Below are 24,063 nucleotides of genomic sequence, written 5' to 3' on the forward strand. Positions count from 1 at the left end.
CACTGCTCCAGCAGGTGCTTCCTGTGCTTTTGCTGGGGTTTTTCTCAAGTACCACTCCCAATAAGGGCCCCTGGTGTCTGTACAGAGCTGCTGGGCTGGCTGGAGGAGCCAGGCCCGTTCCTCCAGCCTGGCACTGCACACAGGGATTCTGATCCTGCCAGAGCTGAACCTTTGCCTGTCCCCAGCTCAGTTCACTCACTCTGCTCCTCCTCAATTTGGCTCTTGCTGCTTCCACCCTAACAACACTTCCTCACACACCTGAGGGAAGAATGATGTAAAATTCACTACATGGAACAGGAGCTCCTGGGCTTCTCTTTCTGATTTTTCTTCTCCTTAATAAACCTTTGACTCACAGCAGCTAGGACAGGAATGTTGCTATCTAGCACTAGAAAAATAAACCAGCTTTTCTTTTCCCACTTAACAGCACAGCTCTAGTCCAGAGCTTTTCTGTTTTCTCCTTTCACAGTTCCAGGTCAAGGGTAACTGTGCTCTGATGCACAGGCACATTTTGAATAATATTTATGAATTTGTTTAACAGAAAATAGGCTCCAAAAAGAGAGAACTGGGATGTCCTGACAGGCCCCCTGACACTTCAGCAGTATTTCAGATGCTAAAAAGTCTATCCATAATCATCCCCTCTCCTCAACCCATTTTGGGAAGACAGCAGGGTCAGGGAATGAGAAGGTTATTCCTCAGTGCAGGGTGATAATGGCTCTTCTCCAGAGGCCTGAAAGCCACCAGGGGCCCCACCTCTCCAGGCCCCACCCTGGCTGAACAAGCTCATTTTGATGTGTAACTTCACGCTCCCAAACAGAAACCAAGTCTGTTGTCCCTTGTTCTGGGGACAGGGACAACAGACAGGTGGGACTTCAGCATGGACAGATTTGATCTCCTTCAGAACCTCCCAGTGCTCAGAGGCACAGAATAACTGAGGCTGGGAACACCTCCAGCATCAGAGTCCAAGCATTCCCCAGCACTGCCAAGGCCACCACTAAACCGTGTCCCCAAGTGCCACATCCACATGAATTTTGAACATTTCCAGTGATGGGGACTCCACCCCTGCCCTGCACAGCCTGTGACACGGCCTGGCCTCCCTTTCAGTGAAGAAATTTCCCCAGAATCCCCCCTGAGGCTCCCCTGGCCCAGCCTGAGGCCGTTCCCTCTGCTCCTGTCCCTGTTCCCTGGGAGCAGAGCCCGACCCCCCCTGGCTGTGCCCTCCTGTCAGGAGCTGTGCAGAGCCAGAAGGGCCCCCTGAGCCTCCTTTGCTCCAGGCTGAGCCCCTGCCCAGCTCCCTCAGCCTCTCCTGGGGCTCCAGACCCTTCCCTGCATCCACTGGCTCAACCCTGGTGTTTCTCCAGGTGCCCCTGGGGTAAAGCCCTGCCCTGAGTGTGCCTCTCACCCCCCCAGATTTCCCTGCAGAGCTGCTGAGGGTGTTTCAGCACCACCATCCCCTGCCCCAGGGGATGTTTGACACAGTGCCAAAGAAAGCCCAGGCTCAGGAGTGAGGCTTCATTGAGCTGCTGCTCCAAAGCAGCCACGTGAGGAGAATGAAGCCCATGGGGCCCTAACCTGAGCTATTTTTCCACCCATTATCCAACTGCAGAGATGGAAGCAGAGCAGCTCTGCTCTGCTGACAGAAGGGCTTTGTGCCTGTCACATCCTGGATCCATTGGAATCTCTTTGAGCACAGCCAACCTAAACAATCAAGTTCCCAAAATGACAGCCAAGGCCAGGGCCCATCCTGCAGGTTTTATGGCTGTTCCACTCCATTTGTGCAGCTCAAGGCAGCTGGGGAGAGCAGACCCTGGAGCTGTCCTCCCAAGCTGGCCAGCCCTGCCAGCACACACAGCTGACCTTGGCACAGATCATCACATTTGGGAAACAAAACCCCCAGCCCTCTCTACAGTTACAGACACAGAATATCAAACTTCCAGGGAATTTCTGTGGGAAGCAAGCTGCAATGCTTCCCAGAGGTGCTGTGGAACTGCAGCTTCAGTCTCAACCACAGGTACTGAATCATTCCTGAAAATCAAAATCCCCTGCTTGCTGCTGTTTCATTATTCATGAGACAAACATAACCCAGGAGTGCAGGTAACACAAAGCTGGGTGTCAGTGCTGGCAGTGTATTTCCTGTCAGGTAAGAGGCTGATTGCTTTTGCTTCCTCCTCCAGAGGAGCCAGGATCCCTCATCATCCAGGCTGGCTTTAACCACTGTGGAAGGCTCTGTGCACACCAAGGGAAAGGATTTGACAACTACCAGGATGCACCAGAGGCAACTCCACTCTGATCCCTCCAGGCAGCAGCACATATCCAGTGGCTGAGCCTCATTTCAGAAGACATTCAATGAGCCACAGCAGCTTCTTCTCCCCCATCCTCCTGACACCCTGAAGTTCAGGCCTCCTTCTCAGAGGAGCAGAACGTTCTCCTGTGAACAGTGCTCACAGGGGTCTTAGGATGAGGGAAGAGATGAGGATCTGACTCCATGTTTCAGAAGGCTGATTTATTATTTTATGATATATATTATATTAAAACAATACTAAAAGAATAGAAGAAAGGATTTCACCAGAAGGCTGGCTAAGAATAGAAAAGGAATGGAATGATAACAAAGGCTTGTGTCTGGGACTCTCTGTCTGAGCCAGCTGGGCTGTGATTGGCCATTAATTAGAAACAACCACATGAGCCCAATCCCAGATGCACCTGTTGCATTCCACAGCAGCAGATAACCATTGGTTACATTTTGCTCCTGAGGCTTCTCAGGAGAAAAAATCCTAAAGAAAGGATTTTTCATAGAATGTGTCTGTGACACTCACCTGTGTGAAGATGTCACTGCTGGTTATCCCCTAAGAGCCCAGGGGTGGGACAGAGGAGGAGTTACCTTTGAACTGCCTGATCATGTTCTGGTGCTTCTCGAGGGCCTCCTGCAGGATCTGCTCGGGCTGGTCCATCCTCCAGCGCCACTCGGTGCCCACGGGGTTCGTGTGGTGTCTGAGGGAAGAGGGGACAGTCACCCACTGCCACCTGCAACCCACCTGGAGAACTCACCTGCCACCTGGGGACTTTGGCATCAACATTCAAAGCAGCAAAAGATGCTCAGCAACTCCTGCTGCTGCCCCAACCTCTGGATGTCACTTCTGAACACCTCTCTTACACCCCTCTCCTTCCAGGCTCTGGTCTTCCAGAGGGGGGAATGGGACTTGTGGATAATATCACACTTTATACAGATATTTTGAAGCATAGGTGAAAGGTTTCTAAGCCAAAATAATGTCTGCAAAAACCTCCGTAAAGAAAGGGAAACTGCTTCTGCTTTCTGTTCTGTCCACAGCTGCACCAAGCTCTGGAGAAAGGAGGTCCCAGGCCATTTTTAGTTCATTTCAAAGGCACCAAGCACCACCCTGAGGATAGGATTTGTTTCTACCCTGGTCTTTGTGTGGTGCTCTGGTACCAGGACAGATGAGGGCAGGCTCTTCCAAACCCCCTGAAGAGAGCAGGAAGCCTGCCCTGTACCAGGGATGCATTCCTGGGGGATCTGGGCCATTCCCCAGATTTTAATCCCCCAGACCCAAGCAGATTGCAGGGGAAAAATCCCAGATCTTCCATCTGAGGAACTGCTGGGTCACACAGGGGTGGGAAGCCAACCTTGCCTGGAGAGGATCACTCTCCCCATATTTTGTTTTCTTGGAAAACAGCAAAAGCCAACCCAGGTAAATCGACCCAATCACCTGGAAGACCCATGGAGTTCCTCCTCATTTCTTTCTTTATTAGCATGAGAGGCTCACCCAGCCCTTAAATATCATCTTAAGGAAGTCAATGAAATTCTGTGTTTTCACCTCCTTGTTCTCTCTCCATCATTTCCTGCTTCATCCCAAAATATGCTCCAAAAGCCCCCCCAGTTTTTCCCCTGGCAGCCCACAGAGCTCATTAAGAGCAGCAAATTGTGCCTTCACAATTTGCTGCTGGATTAACTCAGCTGTGCACAGGAAAACAAGGCCCACCAAAATACACTCCTGACACTGTTTTGCAGCCAGGTGACCTCTGCTTCCTGCACCCCCTCCACCATCCCTGGATGCTGGATCATGCCTTGTTCTAACCCAGAGATGGGGCAGCTGAGAGGTGTTTTAAAAACTTTTACTCCATTTTCAGTCTCATGTGAAGGGTGAGACAATACAAATGTTATAATTCACAGCATCACAATCAGAAGCCAACTATTTCCTAATTACAATACACTGTAAGCATTTCTTGGCCTATCAGCTTTTGCCACACCATGGTGTAGAGGCCTTAAAGCCAATCATCTAAAATCACCCCTTGTGGGTCCCACTACAATGCATCTTTCATAGCTCTATTTCTCTATTTCTCCAAGGTATCCAAAGTCTTATTTGCAAGGCCATCTTTTGAAATTTGTTTCTTGTTCCATTTCTCTCTCAACAATGTCTGTCCTATTCCATGGCATTTCTAAGTCAGCATTTCTTATCTCAAAGTTTACATACAAATGCACACTGTGTGAGCCTTCCATCAAGCTTTGAGAATTCTTTGCAAATCCATTTCCCACATTTCTTCCTCGAATGGAAAAAACTTCTTTGATGGCCTTGTTCACCATTTGTTGTGTACAGTAAAGCAGATAAGGCACTATTACTAACATTGTCACTATAACAATTAATGCATATAAACTGTCCAGCCCTGGGGACACCTGGGAGGTTCCAGCTGCATTCAGCCTTCCAGTTCCAGGGCATCAGGACAGGACTCCCAGCCTTTAACTGAGGGATAAGGACCAGGGGAGCACCTTCTCAGGATGAGGGGGCTGCTCCAGTCCTCACTGGAGACAAGCAGAAGTCTCCCAATGACCTCTGCACAAGGGGAGAGGGATTCAAACCAAGAGAGAGTAGGTTTGGGTTGGGCATCAGGAAAAAAATTCCTCCCTGGGAGGGTGGGCAGGCCCTGGCACAGGGTGCCCAGAGCAGCTGGGGCTGCCCCTGGATCCCTGGCAGTGCCCAAGGCCAGGCTGGACAGGGCTTGGAGCAGCCTGGGACAGTGGGAGGTGTCCCTGCCATGGCAGGGGTGGCACTGGATGGAATTTAAGGTTCTTTCCAATCCAAACCAGTATGGGATTCTGGGACTCCCCAAGTGAGAAACACCTGCAGCTGCACTGTCTGATAGTGCTAAAACACAAACCCAGGCTCAATAAAATGAGGCTTTTGGCCCAAACATTTCTTCATCCACTTCAAGAGCAAAGATTCAAACACTGTTTTTAAACTTCACCACCTCAAGGATCCTTTAAGTCAAAACAGCTTTTTGAATTTCCCCTTTATTTCCCCATCTGGCAACATGGAAAGTTTTCTGAATGTCAGCTATAAAAGGCACTTATAAAACTCTTCCATGTTTAACTGCAAAACTTGTACCTTGTATATTTAATAGGGCCAGCTGGCAGGAAATCAATAGGCTGTGGGTGCACCCTGGACAGCTATTAGTGTCCAACAGGCCCTGCATTTTTAACACATCCTACTGTTTAATAAACACACCAGGTCAGGTCTACAGAGCTGCTTATTTGGCAAAAAGGAGGTTCCCTGCCAAGAGGAGGATAAAGCAGTAATGCCTTAGGCTCAGGAGGTTGTTCCCCAGCCCCAGCACAGAAACCAGAGCCACCTTCCCACTGCCCCCAGGCTCTGTGAGCTCCCACCTCTGGCTACACCAGCACTGAGCAGGAATTTGTGTCAGGGATTCCTTCCTACCTTCCCAAAGTATCACAAGTAAAATGAAATCTCACCCAAACCCACACCCAGCAGAAAACCTTGATTTTAGCAGAGATTCCAGGTGTGAAACAGGTTTGGTTTGATCCTTCAGAGACACCTCAGTGCCACAGCCCCACAACTGCAGGGAACAATCAGGGAGCTCCTGCTGGCTGCCCTGGCATCCCCCCAGACACCCAGCCTGCTCCCATCCAGCTTCCCTGCAGTCCCAGCTCACCTCTGATCCACCAGGAGCCAGGGACAGCATTCCCAGTGTCCCTGGCAGGTTCTGGGACCCCTGAGAAGGTGCAGCTTCCCCAGGGCTGTGATCTGCCTCCCCAAGTGCTTGGTTTATTTTAATAAATCAGCTTTTGCTTTATGCATTCTGCAAATGGTTATTAAGAGGCTCTGAGGGCAGATGCAGCTCAGGTATAAAATATCATTTACTGCAGGCATTGACTGAGCCAGGGTGATACCTGGTGGGGAACAGGAAGGTGAGGAAGTGCTGGTGGCAGTGACATGAGAGGACAGAGCAGACCATTCCCAGGGAGGGCAGGAGCAGAATAAAAACAAGAAGAGTTCAAGAAGCAGTCTCAGTGAACCCTGAGAGCCAGCAGGGAGATCCCAGAGGAGAAGAGCTAAAGGGAAAAGAACTTCAGGAGAACTGGCAGTTTTGGAAGCCCTATCAAGGCAGAAGTGCAAACTGCAGCAATAAAAAGCAAAGACAAAACAACAAAATCAATCTGCTCTTCTGCAGCCTCATGAGCCTCCAGCTGCAAACAAAAGAAGGAGCACAAAAACACAGGGGCATCAGCAGAAAGGGGAAGGCAAAACATCAGCCATGACCAGGAAAGGACACACAAAAGAGATCCCAAGGACTTTCCCTGGAGTGATGGGAGGAGAAAGAGGGAGACCACAAAAAAAGCTTGGCCAATGCACAAGCCAACCATGCTTAATGTTCTTGCTGTACAAAATGAAACCTGGCTGTTCCTTTTCTTCTGCACCTCCTGAGAGCACCAGGAGGAGCCCAGCCTGGGCTGGGCAGAGACCAGGACTGAGATACAGAACCTGAATTAAATGTTTTCCCTAGGATGGGTAAAGTCACCCTGGAGCAGGCTGGATAAATTGGCTGACAGGACCAGAGGGTGCCAGGAGTGGCTTAGACTGGATATTAAAGGAAATTTCTTCATGGAAAGGGTTGTCACAGGGCAGTGCTGGAGAGGTTTAAAAGCCCCATAGATGTGGCAGTGCTGGGGCAACAACTGGACTCGAGGATCTCAAGGGCTTTTCCAACCAAAAGAATTCTGTGATTCTCTTCCAACTGAAACCTTAAAGGTGGAAGATGCCCCATGCTGAAAAGCTCCACCCCAGCTCTGAGGTGCTCCCTTTTTAAAGAGCAGGATCTCCTGAAAGGCAGGTGATGCTCAGTGTCCTGTGCTGTGCCCACCCATCCCACTCCATCCCTGAACCCTGCTCAGCACAGCTTCCCAGACCATTCCAAAACTCACCTGGATGGCAAAATGTGCAAATTCACTTTCAAAGCCCCCAGTCACTGCCCTTCATCACTGACTGCTGAACCTGGCACCATCCCCTGCAGGGACACCCAAGGCCCAGTGTGGACATTTCACAGCTCATAATCTGTTTATATTCACTACTGAGGCCATAAATTTGGGAGCTGATTGTAACAATTCCCAGGACCTTTAAGAAGTCCAAGTCCAGGAGATCACAGAGTGCTATAAAATGAAAATCAGAGATTTCAACCCACACATTTTCTCCTAGAAATGCCTCAGATGACAGAGCTGGCAGAGCAGCACACGAAGGCATCAAGACTTTTTTTTACCTTTTTTTTTACCAGGGGCAAGACCTGGGCACATTGATGTGCTGTCCCTCACCCCATTTATTTGGTCATTTCAGGAGCTCCTGGCAAACAGACAGGCCCAAACTCAACAACCCAGTGAAGAATCCAATGTGAGGGATGAACCTTGGTCACAATAGATCCCTTCTGGAAACAAAACCATAACCAAACTGAAATCTGGGAGAAAAGAGCAGCAGCTGGGCAGAACCAGGACTGGGGGCTGGACATGCACAGAGACTCTCTGAGCTTTCAGGTTCAGCTTCCAGGTGTTCCAAACCTGCAGTGTCCACTCCTTTGACATCAATATTCCCCATTTCTCTGAGGAATTTACCCTCTGGAATCAAGTTAGTTACTGAGGAGAAGCTTTGGTTTTCATCTGTTTTCAGTTTCTTCTTATTTTTTTAAAGACCTTAAGTACTTCTCCTGTGAGAGATTATTAATTTTTAATCTCTGTATTTTGCAGGGCTTACTGTGATGCCTGGCTTTTGGCCACCCACTGATTTAGTGTCTGAACACAACTTCAGTTGCTGTCTAGAAGCAAACCTGAAACCTCCATGCACAGGTATAAGCATTAAAGTTACAGCAGAAGAAATACGAGCCAATTTCTTCACAGGATATTTCACTCTGTCTGGTTTGCCTCCTCCTCAGATGCAAAAGTAATAAACCCTATTAATTTAAATCTTATTTAGCTGTTTCATCTCTCCACAATAATTGATTGGGCTTTGGACACTGAGCCAAAAACCCTCATCAAATCAGGTCTGCCTGGTGCCTGTGCTGCAGGGAGGTGTCACAGAGCTCCGAACCCACACTTGCTCTAATTGATTAAAAGATTTGGTCACTTGCACATTTCCATTTAGGCAATTAAACTAAAGAGACACAGCCTCAGTGAGAGCAGCTGGGAGCAGGGATGGAGAGGGACAGACTCCCTTGGAGGACAGGATTATGGCTGAAGATGTTGCAGTAATTCAGGTGCAGCATGTCCCCCTCAGTGCTTTTGATGGAACAGCCTTGAGGGACACCAAGCAATCCACCTTGAAGAATCATGGAATATCCTGAGCTGGAAGGGACCACAGGGATCATCCAAGTCCAGGAGATCACAGAGATCACAGTGCAGCCCCTGGCCCGGCACAGACACCCCAACAATCCCACCCTGGGCATCCCTGGAGCTCTGGCAGCCTCGGGGCTGTGCCCATTCCCTGGGCAGTGCCCTGGACAGCCCTGGGGGAAGAACCTTTCCTGAAATCCATCCTGAGCCTGCCCTGGCCCAGCTTCCAGTCTGCTTTTCCTGTCCCCACAAAAAGCTGCCCCACAACCCTGCAGTGCCAGCCTCTCTGAAGGGGACAGGCAGGGAGGCACGAGCCAGTCAGGGGGCCCTGGCAGCTGTGACAGCTCCCAGGGACAAGGGGGACAAGAAGAGCATCCAGTGCAGAGTGCAGCCACATCTCTGACAGAATCCCCTCATTTTCTGAGGATGTTTGGATACTGGCTCCACCCATGAGCTCCAGTGGAGGTGTCCTGCCCCCAGCAGCTGGAACTGATGCCCTTTAAGGCCCCAACCCAAACCAGTCTGTGATTCCATGAGTACTGGTTTGGAGCCAGAATGTGTCAGTCAGGACCAGCCAGCTCCAGTGATATCCAGCTCCCAGGGAGAGCAGCTGCACTGCAGCATTCTTGCCAAAGTGAGGAAGAGAAAATAAACAGGCTCCTTGGCCTTTCCTTCAGCCATCCAGGGAGAGCTCGGTGCTTGTGCAGTTGGAAACATTGGCAGAATCTACAAATGTCAAAATCCTGAAAGAAGAGATCAAGAAGAAAGAATCCCAGCAGCCTTATCTGCAAGGCAGCGTGCAGAGCTGCACGAGGAGCCCAGCACAAAACCTGCATGAGGAACATTGTGCCAGCAGCAGATCAAAACTGGGATTTCACATGTCTGCACAGATGGCACCTGCTGCTCAGGAGCTGCCTTGTTTATCCTGCCCAGCCATCAGGGCCTGCAGTTCCACCTCAGTGTCATACACTGAACAACCTGCAAGGTGGGGGGAATAAAACAAGAAGCACAGACAGGTCTGACTGCAGGGTTTGGGAGCTGGGGTGGCACAGGATCAGCAGGGATTGGGTGTGGCAAGGAGGGAGGGAAGATCCCTCTCACAGCCACATGAAGGCTGCAGCAGCCCAGGCACAGGGGCTGGAAAAGTCACCAAAAAGAAACCTTCTTTCAGCAGCAGTTCTGGTTTAAGTCAAGCTTAATGTCCTGGGATGAGCCTCAAACTGAACCTTAAATCTTCCAACTTAAACCTTCCAGTTTCCAGGGGAGGCTGAGGACAGCCAGCTGCATTCCATATGGGAGAGTCCAACACCAGCCACCACCTCACCCAGAGCAGGGAAATAAATTAATCAATGCTGTAACCTCTGAGCTCAGTGCCCTGGGAAGCTGTTTCCTTGCACTCAGGTTGTAGCCAGCAGGAAAATCAGCACTGTGGCACTCGTTGTCATCAGGCTGCAGCTGCCAGATCCCTCTGAGGTGACAGGTGACAGTGACAGGATGATGAGTTAGAGACACAGGGAACAGTGCCACTTTCTCTGCGTCTCTACACTAATGGACTGATTTATCAATTATTGATAAATCTGTACCATCTCATTTATCAGTTCCTGCACTCTCCAGTTCACACCTGCTGGATTTCCCTGATTCAGCCTATTCCTCATCCAGGCTGCTGCCAAAAATTCCCAAATGAGGGCATTTGGAAGAGAAACTGGGAAATGCTGGGAACAAAGCCCCTCATCCTGTTTGCTGTTTAGGATGTACCTTAGGATGTGTGTGGGGACAGAGGGACAAGCACAGGCAGGGCAATGTCCCTCCCAGCACAGTCCCACTGCAGGACTCCATGCACACCACCTGGAAAACAGACACAAGGTTTTCCTTCCCAAGCACTTCCCTGCTCTGAAGCAAAGCAGAAGCTGCACATTAAAGGTGCCATTTGCTGACTCCTTCCCAGCCAGGAAAGCCCAGGATGAGGAAAGCCCATCCAGAACACCCATAAACCCCTTGGAACAGACTCCCAAATGCAAACTGCACAGGATGCCCAGTGTCCAGTGCTCACACCTTAACATGGGAGACAGCCTTCAAGCTGTCCCCAAGTCCTTTAAATGCCCCCATGAAATATCTGCATTATTAAAACCCAAGGACAATGAAAGACAGAAAGGGGCACTCAGAGAGAGGAATTTGCCTGATTTTGCACGGAAATATTATCATGGAATCTCAGAATGGTTTGGGTAGGAAGGGAACTTCAGGCTCATATCATTCCACCCCCTGCCATGGCAGGGACATCCTCCACTGGCTCAGGCTGCCCAGGAAATACTCACTGGGATGCTGGACCACCATCCCCCAGGCTGGGGATGGAATGGGTGTTACTGGCAGCCTGGGGTAAGGTTTAAGGTTTAAGTTTAATCATCCCAGAGGAAGTACAGCTCCCATGGGATGATTTAGCAGGGTGGAAAACAAAAGAGCTCAAAGCACAACCTCCCTGTCCTCCCACTGCAGGCGCTCTCACGTCACCGCTGGCATTTCTGCTGAACCTCAGCCTCTCTTCCCAATCCCACCCTGCACTCCCCCAGCCTGGCACACACCTCCCTTGGAAGCCCAGGCAGGAGTGAGTGAGTAGTGCTCAAGAAGCTCAGATCCAGCACAGCTCCTTTCCTTCAGGAATTCACCACTAAGTCACTTCTCTGAGGAAAGGGGAGACTTTCCTGACCAATGGGAAGTCATTGAGTTGAAGACAGGTTGTCCTGCCTGGAGCAAAGGAGGCTCAGGGGGGCCCTTGTGGCTCTGCACAGCTCCTGACAGGAGGGGACAGCCGGGGGGGGTCAGGCTGTGCTCCCAGGGAACAGGGACAGGAGCAGAGGGAACGGCTTCAGGCTGGGCCAGGGGAGCCTCAGGGGGGACATCAGCAGGAATTTCCCCATGGAAAGGGTGCTCAGGCACTGCAGGGGCTGCCCAGGGAGGTTTGGAGTGCCCATCCCTGGAGGTGCCCAAGGAAGGGCTGGATGTGGCACTCAGAGCTCTGGGCTGGGAACAAGGTGGGGATCAGGCACAGGTTGGACTGGGTGATCCTGGATGGCTCTTCCTACCCCAGTGCTTCTGGGATTTATCAGCTGCTGTTTTAGGAAGGCAACAGTTACTGAGTGATCACTTTTCACTTGTTTAGAGCAGTGGAATTGGTGGGGGTGCAGGTACTTTAAACATGGAAAATGGTCCAATTTCCAAAGACACTGCCATTGCTGAGCACCTCGGGGGGGTCGCACAGCACACCCAGCCCACACCCCCAGATCACAGCTGGCTGTGTTCCACAGAGCCCCCACCCTGGCCAGAGCCCAGGGCTGCCTTACCTCCAGCAGAAGACACACTTGTTGGCACAGGCCAGGCTGGGGGTGGCCTCCATGCAGCGGTGGCTCTCGATGCCATAGAAGGTGTGCTTGTAGCAGCCCCCGCGGCCCCGCAGCATGGACTGAGGGCAGGGAAACACACAGGGAGCGTTAAAACCCAGCTGGGGCCAGACTGAGGCCAGGGGAACACACACACCCCCCCAAGGAGAGCTAAAAACCCAGCTGGAACCAAACTGAGGGCAGGGGAACACACACACACCCCCAAGGAGAGCTAAAAACCCAGCTGGGGCCAGACTGAGGGCAGGGGAACACACACACACCCCCAAGGAGAGCTAAAAACCCAGCTGGGGCCAGACTGAGGGCAGGGGAACACACACACACCCCAGGAGAGCTAAAAACCCAGCTGGAACCAAACTGAGGGCAGGGGAACACACACACACCCCCAAGGAGAGCTAAAAACCCAGCTGGAACCAAACTGAGGGCAGGGGAACACACACACACCCCAGGAGAGCTAAAAACCCAGCTGGGGGTAAACTGTGGGCAGGGGAACACATAGGGACTGTTAAAAACCCAGCTGGAACCAAACTGAGGGCAGGGGAACACACACACACCGCAAGGAGGGCTAAAAACCCAGCTGGGGCCAGACTGAGGGCAGGGGAACACACACATCCACACACGCACAAACACAAACCAAGAAAGTGAAAATTCCCCATCTGGAGCCAAACTGAGGGCAGGGAAATACACACACTCCACAGGAGAGCTAAAAACCCACGTGGAACCAAACTGAGGGCACACACACACACACACACCAGGAGAGTTAAAATTCCCCATCTGGAGCCAAACTGAGGGCTGCTGTGGATCTGCTCCCTTTCAGCCACCTGTGACTGGAGTTCCAAGTCCAGCAATGCCCTCAGCAGAGCTGAGGGACACCAGTGCCACCTGCCCCAAGAAATTCCCAGCTCCCTATAAAGTAGGACTCTTTACATGCACCCCTGCAGCCAGACTGCATTTAGGAGGTCAAACTACTGGAGTGTTAGAGGAGAAAGAACTTTAATCTCCTCAGTCCCTTCTCTGGCAGATCCCAGCACAACAATGTGCTCTCCTGCAGCTTTTCAGCCTCAGCCCATGAAGAGCAGGTGAAGCCTCTTGTGCTGCAGGAAGTGTTCCTGGAAAAGCTCACTCAGGAGCAACAAGGATCCATTTCAAGGCTGTCCTCCTGAACACTCCATTCTTTTCATTTATCTGGCAGAGTATTTCTTGCAGCACTAAATTAAATAAATGCCCTGACCTTATAAGCCCTCATTCACAGCCAGCAGTGGCTCCAGCAGGATGCTGCACTTCCCTTCCCAGCACAGCCACAGCAGCTTTCCCAACAGGATTCAACTCCTATTTATCATGCAGGCAGCTTGCAGAAAGGGCTGTCTTTCATTAGCTCAGTTAAATAATAATAAATGAGAAAGAAACTTTACTCCTCTCAAGAGAAAATCTAAAATATAACACAGCAGCTTTCAATCTGCCTTCGTCTTCCTGGAGAGTCCTGGTGATCCAACAGAAAGGAGCAGCAGGGAAAAATCTACAGCTAATCCCTGACTGGCTGTACAGGTGGAAGATTAAATGACATGGAAAATGGTGTTGATTCTACCCATTCTTCAAATAAGAGAGACTTCAGGAGATTCACAAATTCAGGAGAGCAAGTTATATTTGGCTTTTCCTAAGGCAAACAGACCCTTCCTAAAACATACAGGGTTTTTGTTTTTTCTGGAATTTGATAGAACCCAATCTTTTCCATCTGAGATACCTCTATGAAACTCCACTTAATACTGATCCTGCCAGCCCTGCTCCTGCTTTCCTCTGATACAAATCCCCACAAAGGCTCCTGAAGGCTCTCACACACTGGTGTGAACCTGAGGCAAAGCCACTGCCTGGAACCAATCTCAGCTCAATTTATTAGAAGACTTTACATTCAATTCCTGCTTAAGCTAAAAATAGTGTGGGCCCATCTAAGCACACAGAGCTGCTATTTATTTTGTGAAATGGCTTTACAGTGCTGCATTAAAGTCTGAGTCTTTCATAAAAATAGGTTCTCTGGCCTTCTCAGACACAACATGGAAGCTTTTCTTTAAACTTTTCGTGATTATGTCTGCCACTAACAGTGACAGAAGAGGGAAATGGGTGTAAGAGTGACCAGCACAGCAGCAGTGGGCTCAGTGCATCCCACACACTCCTGACAGCCCAGGGTGGGCTCTCTATGCTGCTCAGGAGAACAAGGCCCTTGATGAAACAGCTCATTGACACCAGGCACTGCAATGAAAACTGTCTGCAGCCACCCTGGGGTGGCACCCTAAGGGTTCTTTCAAAAATAAACAAAGTTAATCATGCAGCAAAGGAGAACTCAGACAGCCAGGACTGATCACTGCCACAGCACAGGAATTACAGATGTGCTGGCATCTTAACGAGGTGCTGATTCCAGAGGTTCCCATCCAGGGATGCTCAAGGGTGCAGGATGTTGCAACATGGTGTGTGAAGGGTCTGGAGCCCCAGGAGCAGCTGAGGGAGCTGGGCAGGGGCTCAGCCTGGAGCAAAGGAGGCTCAGGGGGCCCTTGTGGCTCTGCACAGCTCCTGACAGGAGGGGACAGCCGGGGGGGTCGGGCTGTGCTCCAGGGAACAGGGACAGGAGCAGAGGGAACGGCCTCAGGCTGGGCCAGGGGAGCCTCAGGGGGGATTTTGGGGAAATTCCTTCCTGGAATTTGTTGTCCAGTCCTGGTGCAGCTGCCCAGGGCAGGGGTGGAGTCCCCACCCCTGGAGGGGTTTAACAGCCCTGTGGAGGTGGCACTTGGGGACAGGGGGCAGTGCTGGGGGAATGGTTGGTCTCGATGGTCTCGGAGGGCTTTTCCACCCTCAATGATTCTCTGATCAATACTGCTCCCCAAATATACAAGACTTGTGAGCTCCAGAGGGACCTGCCAAGGACAGCTGAAACCACACCCACCCTGAAGGGCTTGCAGTTTATTCTCCGGGGCTCTGCTGGGAATGTTTTTAAGTCTGGAAACTGCTTGAAAAGGTATTGAGCTCCAGCTCCTCCAGGAGCCATGTGCAGGGCTGGGAGGAGGCTGTGTCACACAGGTGCATTCATACCCATGGGTGCTGTTCACAGCCACATCCACACACACCCTACTGAGCAGGGAAATCATTAGCAACAGTGAAATCATGAACACCTCCCCGTGGAAATGTGATCTGATAAATGCTGAGAGCCAGGGGAGCCCTGTCACAACCCAGCCCCAGCACAGGGGGTTCAAACAGCCTCATGTGCCTGCTCAGGTGTGGCAGTGGCTGTGCTATCCCTGTTCCACAAACCTCACACCAGGGATACAACCTTCCCACTCTTCCCTCACGTGGATTTCAGTGGGCAGAAGATGTTTTAGCAGACAGCAGAACAACAGGAAAAACCAGAAAAGGATGTTCCCAGCTCTGTGCCACAACTCTATTTTCACTCTTTGCAGAGGAATTTTAATAGCTGGAAATGCAAGGTTATAGCTTGAAAGATGGAATTTGGGTTTGTGCAAATAATAGCACATTTTAAAATGTAATTTCATCAGGAAATTGGAATACCTGAGCAAGTCTCTAGCTTTGTTTTTATTTATGAAATGAGAAAAGGAAACAGAACATACCTTTGTCCATCGGCAGAGCTTCACCCCAGAATGGCTCCCAATGAGTTTATAACCTGAAAACAAAGCACAAATCATCAAACAACTGAGTTTAGCCTGCAGGAATTGACACATAAAATATACCAAGTGGTACCCAGAGTGATTGACACTGTGGACTCAGTGCTGCTCTTCCCCACTGGCCCCAAAGTGACACCACCAGCAATGGCAGTGCCACCCCAGGGACCTCAGCCCACTGCAAATGGTTTCTTTTAGTGGGACATGGATTGACATTGCTGAGGCTGGTTTGAATCAGGGTGCCCAGGGGACTCCTGCATGCACAGGATGGCAGAGCCTGGCTAACCCAGGGACAGCTCACAGACCCAAGGAGCAGGACAGGGAAGCAGGAGCATCTCCCTGGCCCCAGGCCATGAGCCCAGAACAGCCTCCTAGCCAGCAGCCAGGATCCCTGTCCCAGCCTGCAGGACAGGAACTGATTCCCAGTGCAGCTGGGAGGGCACAGGAGGGGAACACAGCCAGGGCTCAGCCTGAACCCACCTGAGCCTCACCAGCTCCACGGGGAGGGAGCTGCTCCTCCACACCCAAAGGAAAGCTGAGTTCACATCAGCTCCTCAGTCCCCAGCCAAGATCAACACAATTCTATTCCAATGGGTCCTGGAGGATTAATTGCAAAACGTTCGTTAAGCACTAAGTGCTATTATTACCCAAACTGCTTGAGTGGGGTTATATCCCTCTTTGAGAAAAGTGCTTAGAGGCCAATATGTCTGAAGGATTAGAAGTCCCTTCAAAATCAGCATAAAAATAAGAGGGATTTGAGACACCTCACTGTGTCTCTCACAGTGGCATTCACATGTGACTGGCCTGGCTGTCCCCAAACTCAGCACCTCCCAGCTGCCTACTGCACCTGCCCGCTGCTCTTATGAACACTTTCAAGGCAAGGAAAAATATCACATTTTAGCTATCAAGTCTTCTTCCTGCCAACCAGCACAAACTCAACAGGAAAAAAGCCTTCAGCTCAGGAAACTGGCCTTCAGCTCCTCCACAGCAGCAGCACAAGTGCCCTGCCCTGCTCATCTGTCCCTGAGCTGCTCTGGCACAGCAAGGTCCCAAAGCAAGGTGAGAGCAACTGCATCCCAAAGTCCCTGACACCTGCAAGGACACCGAGCCAGCCAGGAACTGCAGGAGCAGCAGATGCCACAGCAGCTGCAGCAGGCAGAAATTAAACTGTGTGCACACAGACAGGGCTAACAGGGAACCAAACAATGCTCTGCTCCTGCCACTCAAACCCAGCAGGACCTGCCCAGGCTCCTCTGCCCACTCCACCTGGTGGTGTTTGATCCATCTCCTCACACTGGAACATATACAGGCAGAGTGACCTGTGCTGCAAGAAGGCTGGAGAGGGACAGGGGACAAGGGATGGAGGGACAGGGCACAGGGAATGGCTCCCACAGCCAGAAGGCAGGGATAGGTGGGATATTGGGAATCAGGAATTGTTCCCTGTGAGGGTGGGCAGGCCCTGGCACAGGGTGCCCAGAGCAGCTGGGGCTGCCCCTGCATCCCTGGCAGTGCCCAAGGCCAGGCTGGATGGGGCGTGAAGCAGCCTGGGACAGTGGGAGGTGTCCCTGCCCTGTCTCCTTAAGGTCCCTTCCAGCCCAAACCACTCTGGGATTCTGTGACAAAGCCACCTGCAGCCGTGGGGACACCTTCACCTCAGACTGGCTCACACTCAGGGTCGAGGAGCACAGCCACACACACAGAGCTCCACGTGGCTGGAACCCAACACCTCCCTGCCCTGCTCTGTCCTGCCTCTTGCTGCAGCTTTTCTCTGCAAACAGCTTGTCCAGCAAGGTCTAATCTCAGCTGAGACCTCCCTGCTAAAATGTGTGTCCTCATAAGATTTGTGGATGAGAGCTGAAACGGTGCTGCACTCCTCCTCCCTCTAACACAGCTGTCCAAGGTAGCCTCTGCTGCTGTCACCCAGCACAGTCCAAGCCTTATTTTTCCCATTTCTCCAAATCCAGCACCACCAGTCATATAAGATTATTCTCCCACAGATCACTTGTCAGCAACAGCAACATGGCTCCTTTCAGATGGGTTTTGCAGAAAAATTACATTGGAAATAGGACATGCCCACCCAGATCCACTACTGAGCTGTTTGAGGGAAGAGAGGAAGCAGCTGAACTGAGCAAGGTGCCAAACTCCAGAGCTCCAGCATTTTCTCTTAGGTTCCTTAAATCAACTTCCACCATGTGGAGCACCCACAGCTTCCTTTAAAGGCCAAGAAAATTGTACATATTCAACATCAAAACAGTCTTACAAACACCAGCCAGCTTTGGGGATGAGAGGGGGGTTACTCATCTCTGTCACTGCCAGCAGTCCCAGCTGTGGTGACAGGAGGGAGCAGCAGACATGTGCAGAACCCTAAAGCCACAGAACTGGGGTCCTGCACCCTGTGGGCAACTGGGAGAAGGTGTGATCACCCAGCACTACGTGCTGGCCTTGCCAAGCTTCTGACACTTGGGAATGAGAGAAAATACCAGAGACCAAGGCTGGACACTTGATCCACCCCTGCTGCCAGTGAGCAGAGACTACAGGACTGCAGAGCCTTTCTTCAGCACTGGCTGCACTGCTGGGAAGGAGGCAGCAGAGCAGTCTGGGCCAAAAGAAAGGACAAAAGGTTGAGCAAGAAACTGGGAGTGTCCCAGAATCACAGAACTGTTCTGGTTGGGAAATCCCCCTGAGACCATCAACCCAACTGTTCCCCCCACTGCCCCATGTCCCCAGGTGCCACATCCACATGGCTGTTAAACCTCTCCAGGGGTGGGGACTGCACCCCTGCCCTGGGCAGCTGTGCCAGGACTGGACAATCCTTTCCATGGGGAATTTCCCCAAATCCCCCCTGCCCCTCCCCAGGCCCAGCCTGAGGCCGTTCCCTCTGCTCCTGTCCCTGTTCCCTGGAGCACAGCCCGGCCCCCCCGGCTGTGCCCTCCTGTCAGGAGCTGTGCAGAGCCACAAGGGCCCCCTGAGCCTCCTTTGCTCCAGGCTGAGCCCCTGCCCAGCTCCCTCAGCCCCTCCTGGGGCTCCAGACCCTTCCCAGCTCCATTCCCTGCCCTGGACTTGCTCCAGCCCCTCAATGTCCTCTCTGCAGTGAGGGCCCAAATCTGACCCCAGGACTGGGGTGTGACCTCAGCAGTGCCAGCACATGGGGACAGCACATCCTTACTGCAAAGCTTCAAATTAAACATGTGAAAAACTGTGATCAAAGCCAGCCTGAGGATCTCCACCCTGTTCCCACGCTGCAGCTCCTGCTGAGCATTCTGGAAGCTCAGGCCAGCTCCACTCTTCCATCAGCTTTGCCACAACGTCCCTGTGGCTCTGCCAAGGCCATCAGTGCCTGAATCCAATCCTGCTGATGGCCCCAAGTCTGGAGCTGTGGGTGCCAGGAGTCCCTGTGATCACATTCCCCCCTTGCTCCAAGGGCTGTGACTCCTGACCAATAACTCTAAGTGCACATTTGGATACAGCACCTTGCAAACAATCCAGTGTTTGATGGACCTGCTGTTCCCCACCCCTGTGTACCTTCAGACACTACAGCTGAACAAACCCATCTATTTATTATTTCCACAGTCTAATATGCAAAGGATCCCTTCAATTATGAGCAGGCTCACTCAGCTCAGCTCCCACCTAAAGAACAAGAACATCTCATTTGAAGGCTGGCTATGAGTTGATCCTGCTCTAGATGATAAATTTTAGATGATCTAGAAGCTTGCCAAACTTCACTGAAATTAAGTGTCACTTTTATAGAAGTGAATTAAGCTTTTAAACAACCTTTGGGGTGAAATGAGTGTTATCAGGCAGTAACACCAGGCTGAGGAACATGTGGTGATTGCTCACCCTGACAGGCCAACTGGAGTTTAATAGAGCACAGAGGGATGTGGAACTGGAGAGATGGCCAAAGTCACAGCTCCTGATTGCTCCAGAGGCTGGGGCAGGACTGTGCTCAGCTCTTTGGAACCACACTGCAGCATTTCCACTCCATCCTGGAAATAAGAGTTTAAAAGTCTTTTCTCTGAAACTCAAAGAACTCAGAGAGAGAGCCAGCTGAGCTCTCAGCACTGAGCCAGGACACTGCTGTCTGTATTCCTAGGGCACATTCCAGTATCCAGGGGCTCTGGATGTGGTTTGCCAGCTTACCAGTGCCAGACACACATCCTGTCTTCCTAAGCTCCTGGACATGAATGAATTATGTCCATAACTGAGCAATTCTGTTATTTTTGAGAGCAGAGCAGGCCAGCTGAATTTCTACAAGCACAAGTGTCCCTATCAGGAGCTGTGTCACACCCCCTGCACTCTCTGAACAACCCTGAGAGCTGTGCTGAGTGGCCTTCAGGGACTGCAGACCATCCCCAGGTGGCAAAGTGTCCAGAACAAAACCCACAGACACTGAATCCCTGAGGTCAGAAAAAACCTCCAAGCCCATCCAGTCCCAGCTGTGCCCCATCCCCACCTTGTCCCCAGCCCAGAGCTCTGAGTGCTACCTCCAGCCCTTCCCTGGGCACCTCCAGGGATGGGCACTCCAAACCTCCCTGGGCAGTGCCTGACTCCCCTTTCCATGGGGAAATTCCTGCTGGATTCCCCCCTGAGGCTCCCCTGGCCCAGCCTGAGGCCGTTCCCTCTGCTCCTGTCCCTGTTCCCTGGAGCACAGCCCGACCCCCCCGGCTGTCCCCTCCTGTCAGGAGCTGTGCAGAGCCACAAGGGCCCCCCTGAGCCTCCTTTGCTCCAGGCTGAGCTCCTGCCCAGCTCCCTCAGCTGCTCCTGGGGCTCCAGACCCTTCCCTGGACACCTCCAGCCCCTGTGGGTCTGCACTCCTGTCCTGAGGAGCCCAGGGGTGCCCCCAGCACTGGTGGTGCCCCAGCCGTGCCAGCACAGGGGACAAGCTCTGCCTGGTTGACACCTCCCAGCTCAGATCTCTGCATCACCAGAAGTTTACTTTGGCCCAAAATCCCAAAGCAAAAGATTCAATACTGAAAGAAAGAAGGAGATCCACGGTTGAAAAAGCTCCAAAAAGCACAAGGAAAAGACTGAACCATCCTTCTCCAGGAGTGCAGGCTCTGGGAGCTGGGAAAGCCACTCCAGGGCCCCACTGTGCCTCCAACCCCTGCTGGCTGTCCCAGGGCTGCCCTGAGAGCAGCAAAGTCCAGCTGCCACCTCTGCAAGGGGCTAGCCAGCACTCTCCTGCAATAAAACCACTGCTCTGCGGCAGGGAGTATCTGCTAGAGCTGCAGCTCAGGCCAGTCTCACACTAGCAGAAGTTTTACAGGGAAAAAAATCCCAATTTCCTGCAGTTCTGAAGGACTGCAGTTTAGCAGGGCCAGAGCTGAAGGTCAGTGACAGCAGGATCCATCCCCACCACCTGTAAGGACCATTTTCCACACTGAAACACAACTGCTGTGCTTGAGTCACCACCCAGACAAAGAATACTTGACATTTAATAATAATAATAATAATAATAATAATAATAATAATAATAATAATAATAATAATAATAATAATAATAATAATAATAAACGCCCCTGGTGAGGCACCTGTTCACATTACATCAGCATTTTATACAAATCTAGGAAGAAGGGGACACTGGGGAGTGGAATTTTTCAGATTGTCCAAGCATGACAAGAGACACCTCCAGGTTCATTCCTAGAACTGCTCAACCTTGAAGAAATTCTTACCAGGTCTACCAAGACCTATTTTAGATTGTCTCTTTGTTTGAAAAAAGGCTCTTAAGAAATACAAAAGGGTTGTGAATTGGGAAGGATTGCTCCCATGAGCTGAAAGCAGGAGTGGGACAGAAGCAGGGACTGCAGGACTGTCCCTTGTTAGCACAAAGCCTGTCCCTCCCAAAGGGATGGGAGGTTTGGCCTCCCAGCTGCCTCAGATCACTGACACTGTACACAACACAAACATCTTGGACACTTTTAAGACACAGTAAAAGCCTCCTGGGGGCAGTGAAAGGGATTCAGCTGCTGCACAGACAACCCAGAGCCAACCTAGAGCCAGGGAAATAAGACTGGCAAAGTGCAGGGGTGGGAGTGCCAGGAGCTACCACAAGTTCCAGCCTCCCCAGCTGATCATAAGATTCAGGATTCTCAAAACCTGGTGTTTCCTTTCGACTCAGATGTCTCTTTTAATCCAAGAGCACCTTTCCCTCTGAAGCACAGGAATATTAAACCAATGATGCCTTTGGCAGAGCCTCACAGAGCACTCACCTGTACCAACACCAGAGAAAATGCAACACACCCTTCTTTATCTGAACCCTTTGTGTCCAAAAGCACCACCAAGGCAGAGCATTCCCAAAAAGGAATCATGGGCTGGTTTGGGTTGGAAGGGACCTCAAAGAGCAACCAGTCCAGCTGGTGATTCAGCCACCCCCATGGGAATGGCTCCCAGTGCCAGAGGGCAGGGATGGATGGGATATTGGGAATTAGGAATTGTTCCCTGGCAGGGTGGGCAGGCCCTGGCACAGGGTGCCCAGAGCAGCTGGGGCTGCCCCTGCATCCCTGGCAGTGCCCAAGGCCAGGCTGGACAGGGCTGGGAGCACCTGGGACAGTGGGAGGTGTCCCTGCCATGGCAGGGGTGGCTCTGGATGAGCTTTAAGGTCCTGTCCAACCAAAACCAGTCTGGGACTCTGCAATTCTTTATTCACAGAAAAACACAGGAAATCTGCAAGCACTTGGCATTTTTAAGAGCTGTACCTCAGGGTCAGCTTTGGCTGAAGCCTGGAATGGGAGGTTCCACCTGCACAAGTCTCCTCCTGAAGCACCCAGAACACACCCAGAAGGTAACAGACAGAACTGCTGCCTGCTATGAGCTGCATCTCTTTTCTGTTCTGTTTTCCTGAGACACTTTTCAGTCATTCAGGGCACATTCCCTTCTCCACATTTCCATTTGTCTGAACTGTCCCCTTGTGTGGGGTGAGTGTCACCTTACAAAGAAAGCACAGCAAATTTTATTCTTGCCTGAACATATCCTGTACTTTGTTCCAGCTTAGACTTAATTTCAAAGCCCAATACTCTCCAAAGCCCTGCCAAAACCTAAAACAAACCAAAAAAAAAAGATGCACTTCAAAATCTGTGTTTATTTTTATTTTCCTCTTTGTTATACATGAGGTTATTCTACCAGCTCTGGTAACATATGAGAGAAGAATGAGCCCCCTAAATGTGATTTATCCATCTCCTCTGCTCCTGCTCAGGTGCTACAGCTGTGCCAGCACATCAGAATTGCAGTCAGCTCTCCCCCAGCTCCTGGCAGCTCTCATACAGAGGAGCTTAAGCATCTTCTGCTGCCTGGACTCCTTGCTTTCACCTGTGTGTTTGCCCTTTATTTACTGACATTTCCTAAAGAATTGATCTCTGTGCCTGGGTTTGGTCACTGTATTTATTCTGCTCACCACAAGTAATTTCTTAGCTAGCAAAGTAATTTTTAATCTGCCCACAGCCAGTATTTGATTTCTGTGGCACATTCTGGGGACTGCACCAGTGTCACCAATCCCAGAGCCAGCTGTGGGCTGCTAGTGCCACCTGGAGTTGAACAGCTCCTCCCAAAGCCTGCCAGAGCCCAAACCCTGGAGCACAGAGCCTGCAAAGCACCTGGCCAGCAGCACCAGCTCTGTGCCATGGCTTGAGATGCCATTTCCACACACTGACCATTCCAAAGGCTCAGCACAGAGAGCCAGGTTGAGCTGGGCACCAGAGCTGCAGGAACTGGGAACCTTGCCCTGAGAAGGGTCAGCAAAAGCCACCAATGCTTTTAAAAACCTCAAATCCAGGTTGGTGAGCACTTGAAAAGCCCAGCCTTCAGTATTTTTCTGAAGTCTGCCTCTTGCCTTCCCTTCCTCACAAAAAGCCACAGGCCAAAGCACAGCTTTAGCTGCAGCACAAAGTCAGAGCACGACAGTTTAAGTGGCTGCTGAAGCCCAGACTATTTCAGATAAGAGCTGTCTCTTAATGCACCACTTGTCTTTGGAGACAAGTAAAATAGAGGTGTCCTGGGCACCCTGGGGCTAAATTGTATCCTTCCTTAACCAGTAAAGACAGAACCAACTGGACTGCAGCAAAACTGTCCTTGTGGGACAGAATAATTTATCCAATGTCAGCAGGGTCAGCCTTTGGCATCATTAACCCATCCCAAGTGCGCTGCCAGGCAGGGAGAGCAGGGATTTGTTTGGTCCTGTTACAGCAGGAGAGAGCACAGCAAAGAGCATGGCAGAAACACAGTGTGAGCAGCTTCAGAAATTTTGGAATGGTCTGACCTGAAGGGACCTAAATCCCATCCAGTCCCACCCCTTCCATGGGCAGGGACAATTCCATTGTCCCAGGGTGCCCCAAGCCCCATTCAGCCTGGCCTTGGGCACTGCCAGGGATCCAGGGGCAGCCACAGCTTCTCTGGGCACCCT

The 24,063-nt window shown here is 51.3% G+C and overlaps 1 protein-coding gene across 3 annotated transcripts in view; it reads right to left on the reverse strand.

Annotated features, from left to right (window-relative positions):
* LOC129129188 (S-adenosyl-L-methionine-dependent tRNA 4-demethylwyosine synthase TYW1-like) overlaps positions 1-24,063 on the reverse strand; it is a 99,933-nt gene that overhangs the window by 54,979 nt on the left and 20,891 nt on the right. For all 3 annotated transcript variants that reach the window (XM_077188771.1, XM_077188770.1, XM_077188772.1), the window contains exons 9-11: positions 15,621-15,673; positions 11,956-12,074; positions 2,876-2,985 (exon numbers count right to left, since the gene is read on the reverse strand). In XM_077188771.1, the coding sequence (XP_077044886.1) occupies positions 2,876-2,985; positions 11,956-12,074; positions 15,621-15,673 (282 nt within the window). The remainder of the gene's footprint in view (positions 1-2,875; positions 2,986-11,955; positions 12,075-15,620; positions 15,674-24,063) is intronic.

This window comes from Agelaius phoeniceus, chromosome 20, assembly GCF_051311805.1.
Source record: "Agelaius phoeniceus isolate bAgePho1 chromosome 20, bAgePho1.hap1, whole genome shotgun sequence".
NCBI classification, from domain to species: Eukaryota; Metazoa; Chordata; class Aves; order Passeriformes; family Icteridae; genus Agelaius; species Agelaius phoeniceus.